General features: G+C 45.0%; 1 protein-coding gene across 1 annotated transcript; it reads left to right on the top strand.

Moving 5' to 3' along the window:
- Window positions 1-4356: 4356 nt before the first annotated feature.
- LOC149018970 (uncharacterized) lies at window positions 4357-4887 on the top strand. The gene has a single exon (XM_089154032.1). The coding sequence runs from the start codon at window positions 4357-4359 to the stop codon at window positions 4885-4887; it is 531 nt and encodes a 176-aa protein (XP_089010158.1).
- The last annotated feature ends 992 nt before the right edge of the window (window positions 4888-5879 follow it).

A 5879-nucleotide genomic window follows, 5' to 3' on the forward strand; every position in this document is an offset into this window, starting at 1 on the left:
AGATCATAATGGTTCAAAGAAGCGTGATGATGAGATGAATAAGCGCATCGCCGACCTTGACGAAACAGTCAAAAAGGCGTTAAAGCTCGGGAAGGAAGAGTTATACGCCGTCTTAAAGGAAGACCCTTTCATAAAAAGCGTCTCGGAGGCGGAGATGCCAAAAGGCTTCAAATGCCCGACCTTCAAGGCGTACGATGGATCGAAGTGTCCTAAGCACCACATCACCCATTATAAGTCTGTCATGTCTACTCAAAGACATAATGAAGCAGCCATGTGCCGTAGTTTCCCAGCATCATTGACCGGAGCTGCTTTAGATTGGTATCAAGCTCTGCCTCGGGGCACAATAAAAAGTTTCGAACATCTAGGTCGGACTTTCTTATTGCGTTTCCAAAGCGGAGTAGAAACCAAAAAGAGAGAAGATACCCTGTTTGCCGTAAAACAGGGGCTAACGGAGTCCATTAGAGATTTCCTTGAGAGATTCAATAAAGCGACCATGCGATTGAGAATCGGATGAAAAGATAGCCTTTCACGCCTTGTACCAAGGGCTCAGCCATGAAGGCCTACTTGAAAGACTTTTGAATGACATGCTAGAAACATATAACGATCTCCGTGAACGATGCCACAAGCAAGCTGAGATATCAGAAACAATTGAATCTCGAAAGAAGGAGCATCCGACCATGGAGACACGAACATATAAAGAAAAGTACCAACTTTGTCGGAAGGTCGACCATAAACCAACCGGGGATGGTCGACACTGAACGAGAAAGGTTACGGACCATGAGGAGATCGGAAATTCTGATGCGGATTAAAGATCGAGGAATCCTCCAACAACCCGAAAAGTTACATTCTCGACCGGGAAATCGGGACAAAAGCAAATATTGCGACTTCCACAAAGATCATGGACACTGGACGGATGAGTCGTCGACAACTAAAAGAAGAAATTGACGGAATCATCGATCAAGGACGACTCGTAAAATACCTCAAACCTACCCGGCTGATCAAAAGCAAGTAGAAGGGGGTAGGAAGAGGCATAGATCTCCGAGCGAGAGAAGGACGCCAAAACAAGTCCCGACCACGAGAAGGAGGAGATAATCAAAAACGACCACCAATATTTCTTGTATTTGGTGGTCCAACCGAGGAGTCCAGTAGGCAAGCCAAAAGAAAAGCACGATATGTGGGGAATGCCGAGCTTGAAAAACCAGGTGAGAAGATCACTTGGAACCAATCACCTTCTCAACCAAAGATAAGCGGGGGTAAATACTCCCCACGACGATGCCCTTGTCATCAAAGTCACTCCGGCGGAGCAGAGATCCATAGAGTCCTAGTAGATACTCGGTCATCAGCGAGATATCTTGTCATTAGAAGCTTTCCAAAAATTACAGCTAGATGAGAAAATGCTGATCCCTTGTGGGGACGCACTTGTACGGTTTCACGGGAACCTCAACCCGAGCGAGAGGGCACTATCAGTTGGATCTTCGTATTGGTGAACACCCCGGAGACAGGGTCGTCCAAACAAATTTTATGGTCGTCCGAGATGCGCCGACTATAATATGATCTTAGGACGACCAACCCTTTGTACCCTGGAGGCGGTAGTATCATCCTTACACATGAAGATGAAATTCCCAACAAAAAAGGGAATAGGAGAATGTTCCGCCGACCAAAAGGGAAGCGAGCGAGCTACGCCAATTACATGAGAAAGAGAGTAAAAACAAGCTCTACCATGGCGGTTGAAGTCGGAGATGATCGTGATGAAGAAAACATGCAAAGAGCCGAACCGGTAGAAAAATTGGAAAAGATTATGCTGAATTCAAGGGAAGATCAAGGAACTATGATCGGAGCGAGAACAAGAAGAAGAATTTAAAAATAGTCTAACCGACTTTCTACGAGAAAAATGCGACGTCTTTGCATGGTCCGCCGAAGACATGCCCGGAATCGACAGAAAAGTAGCCGAGCACAGGTTGAATATTGACCCGCATGCAATTCCAATAATACAAAAAAGAAGAAATTTTTCTTTGGAAAAGCATGAGGCAATCCGAACAGAGGCTCGAAGTTGAAGCGATCCGGATTCATTAAACCCATCGACCACCCAACTTGGTTGGCCAATGTGGTGATGGTAAAAAAGACCAACGGAAAATGGAGAATGTGCACAGACTATACCGACCTCAATAAAGCCTGTCCAAAGGATTGTTATCCTCTACCAAGGATAGACTTGCTCATCGATGCAACCGCCGGGCACGAGATGCTCGGTTCATGGACGCTTATTCGGGATACAACCAAATCTTGATGAACCCAGACGACCGAAACACACGGCATTCATGACAGACGAGGGATAGTTATTATTATAAAGTAATGCCCTTTGGTCTAAAAAATCTTTGGGGCAACCTACCAGCGAGCGGTCAACAAAATTTTCGAACAGCAGATAGGCAGGAATATGGAGGTATACGTTGATGACATGCTGATAAAGAGCACATCTCAAATCAACCATCTGAAGGACCTAGCAGAAGTCTTTGAGGTACTCCAAGCATACAAAATGAAGCTCAACCCAGAGAAATGCGCTTTTGGAGTATCTTCAGGAAAATTTCTGGGGTTCATGGTATCCCGAAGAGGAATAGAAGCTAATCCAGAGAAGATAAAAGCCATACAAGAGATGAAACCACCAAAAAGCATCAAGGAAATACAAAGTCTCACTTGGTTGGGTAGCAGCCTTAAGCAGATTCATAGCCCGGTCGGGAGAGAGATGTTCACCTTTCTTCCAAGCCTTAAAAAACTTATCCAAAAGGGAGTACGAGAATGGAGCGAGGAGTGTCAACAAGCTTTCGAACACCTAAAAGAAAAGCTAACTACTCCACCTCTGCTCGTATGACCAACCGCAGGAAAGGAACTGATCGTCTACTTGGCAACTTCACCCTTGGCTGTTAGTGCGGTATTAGTGCAAGAGGAAGGAAAACAGCAAAACCCGGTTTACTATGTGAGCCATGTGCTCCTTGATGCTTTGAAACAAGATATCGAAGTGGACAAGCAAGCTTTGGCCTTGGTCATAGCAGCCGAGAAAATTGAGACCATATTTTCGGTCACATCCTATTGCGATCTTGACAAATTTTCCCTTGAAGAAAATACTGCACCGACTAGACTTGGCCGGAAGATTGGTATCCTGGGCAGTCGAGCTAAGTGAGCATCAAATAGAATTCCGACCAAGACCAGCTATTAAAGCTCGGGTCCAAGCTGATTTCATCCTTGAAACTTCGAGCGGAGAGCATGAACAAGAGGAAGAGGCCACTCCCGAAACGTCAAGAGATGGATACTTTCGGTGGATGGTTCCAGCAACGCACGGGGGAGTGGAGCGGGATTGCTCCTAATCAGCCCGAGGAGGATTCCACATCCGGTATGCCCTACGCTTCCAGTTCAAGGCCTCAAATAATGAAGCGAGAATATGAAGCAACGATAGCCGGTCTTCGCATAGCAAAAGCCCTCGACATTCAGAATATTGAAGTTAGAAGCGATTCACAACTAATTGTGAATCAAGTGAACGGGCTATATGAAGCAAAAGAAAAAAGGATGACTAAATATCGACCATGGTCAACCAATACAGACAGTACTTCAAAAACATCCAAATCCAACAAGTCCCTAGAGCGAGAAAATGAACAGGAAGATGCCTTATCTAGGTTGGCTACGGATGAGATGGAAGCGAGACCGGTTGTATATATGGAAGAGCTACAATTTCCGAGCATCAATTTGACCGACCGGATGCACATTCGGTCCGAGCACGGTTGGATGACTCCAATAATCAATTATCTTGAAGGTGATTTACTACCGGAAGATCCAAAAGAAGCTCGAAGCGTAAAGCGAGAGAGCGATTAGATACACGTCGGAAATGACAAGTTGTACAAAAAGTCTCTCACCCGACCATTATTACGATGTGTGGGGGCTCCGAAGCAGCCGTCATCCTAAAAGAAATTCATGAAGGAAATTGCGGAGGTCATATAGGAGCCGAGCCTTAGCGAGATAAGGTAATAAGGCAAGGATATTATTGGCCCACACTACAACAAGATTCGAAGGCTCACGTCTGCAAATGTGACAAGTGCCAGGCACACGCCAACATACCTCATGCCCCCGACATGCCTCTAACATCAACTCTCTCTCCGATTCCATTCGCTAGATGGGGGATAGACTTGGAAAGGCCACAGGAAGCAGAGAGTACTTGGTGGTGGCAGTCGATTACTTTACTAAATGGGTGGAAGCTGAAGCACTGGCATCCATAAATACCGATCGGGATGAAAAAATTCGTCACGCATAATATCATGTATCGGTATGGTATCCCAAAAATCATAGTCACCGACCACGGTAAACGGTTCGAAAATGCTGAATTCGAACGATTTCAGTAAAGAGCAAGGCATAGAGCACCGTTGGTCTTCTGTAGCGTATCCACAGAGCAATGGTCAAGTGGAAGTGACTAATAGATCAATGTTGGAAGGATTAAAGAAAAGATTGGACCAGTCTAAAGGCAGATGGGTCGAGGAACTACCTAAAGTTCTGTGGTCTTACCGAACTACTGCCAGGACGACCACCGGCGAATCTCCATTCCGACTAGCTTATGGAGTCGAAGCACGGATTCCCGTAGAGGTTAAGGTCGGATCTATCAGAGAAGAAGAATTCAATGAAGAAGCTAACATCGAAGGGATGAGGGCCAACATAGACTTCATTGAGGAAATCAGAGATAAAGCACAATATCGATTGGAGGAATACCATAGACGCATTGCAACACATTACAATGCAAGGGTAAAAATGCGACAGTATCTTCCTGGAGATCTGGTCCTCCGCAAATCATCGCCTCCGATCCTACAAATCAAGGAAAGCTTGTTCCTAAGCGGGAAGGACCGTACATCATAGTACAACAAGTTGCCCCGGGGAGCATACAAGGCTGCGCGATCCAGAGACCGGCCAACTTATACCTCGGACCTGGAATTCAAACAACTTGAGGAAGTACTATCAATAGTATAAAAGCCTCAACAAATTTTGGAATTTTGTTTCAGTTTTCGTCTTTAAATTGTTTAGATACTCACTACAATTGGTGATTCAGACATTTTGATTTGAATAAAGTTTTTGAAATTTCTACATATCATTACAGCTTAAGCTATAGTACTTAGCTAAGATGATCATGGGGGTATTGACAAACAACTGAAATTCATCAACCGACCTACTAAGGTCGGAAAACCAAAAGCCCTAAGTCACTTAGGCACAAAAGCCCTAAGTCACTTAGGCACAAAAAGCCCTAAGTCACTTAGGCATAAAAAGCCCTAAGTCACTTAGGCACAAAAAGCCCTAAGTCACTTAGGCCACCGACCTACTAAGGTCGGAAAACAAAAGCCCTAAGTCACTTAGGCACAAAAAGCCCTAAGTCACTTAGGCATAAAAAGCCCTAAGTCACTTAGGCACAAAAAGCCCTAAGTCACTTAGGCCACCGACCTACTAAGGTCGGAAAACAAAAGCCCTAAGTCACTTAGGCACTAAAAGCCCTAAGTCACTTAGGCATAAAAAGCCCTAAGTCACTTAGGCCACCGACCTACTAAGGTCGGAAAACAAAAGCCCTAGGTCACTTAGGCACAAAAAGCCCTAAGTCACTTAGGCACAAAAAGCCCTAAGTCACTTAGGCACAAAAAGCCCTAAGTCACTTAGGCATAAAAAGCCCTAAGCAATTTAGGCACAAAAAGCCCTAAGTCACTTAGGCATAAAAAGCCCTAAGCAACTTAGGCATAAAAAACCCTAAGCAACTTAGGCACCAAAAGCCCTAAGTCACTTAGGCATAAAAAGCCCTAAGCAACTTAGGCACCAAAAGCCCTAAGCAACTTAGGCACCAAAAGCCCTAAGCCACTTAGGCACCA

Source organism: Hakea prostrata, chromosome 4, assembly GCF_041222555.1.
Source record: "Hakea prostrata isolate BN-2017 chromosome 4, UWA_Hpros_2, whole genome shotgun sequence".
Classification (NCBI taxonomy): Eukaryota; Viridiplantae; Streptophyta; class Magnoliopsida; order Proteales; family Proteaceae; genus Hakea; species Hakea prostrata.

Coding starts and splice junctions, on each gene's coding strand:
- LOC149018970 (XM_089154032.1), top strand. CDS start 4,357: ATGCTGAATTCGAACGATTTCAGTAAAGAGCAAGGCATAGAGCACCGT.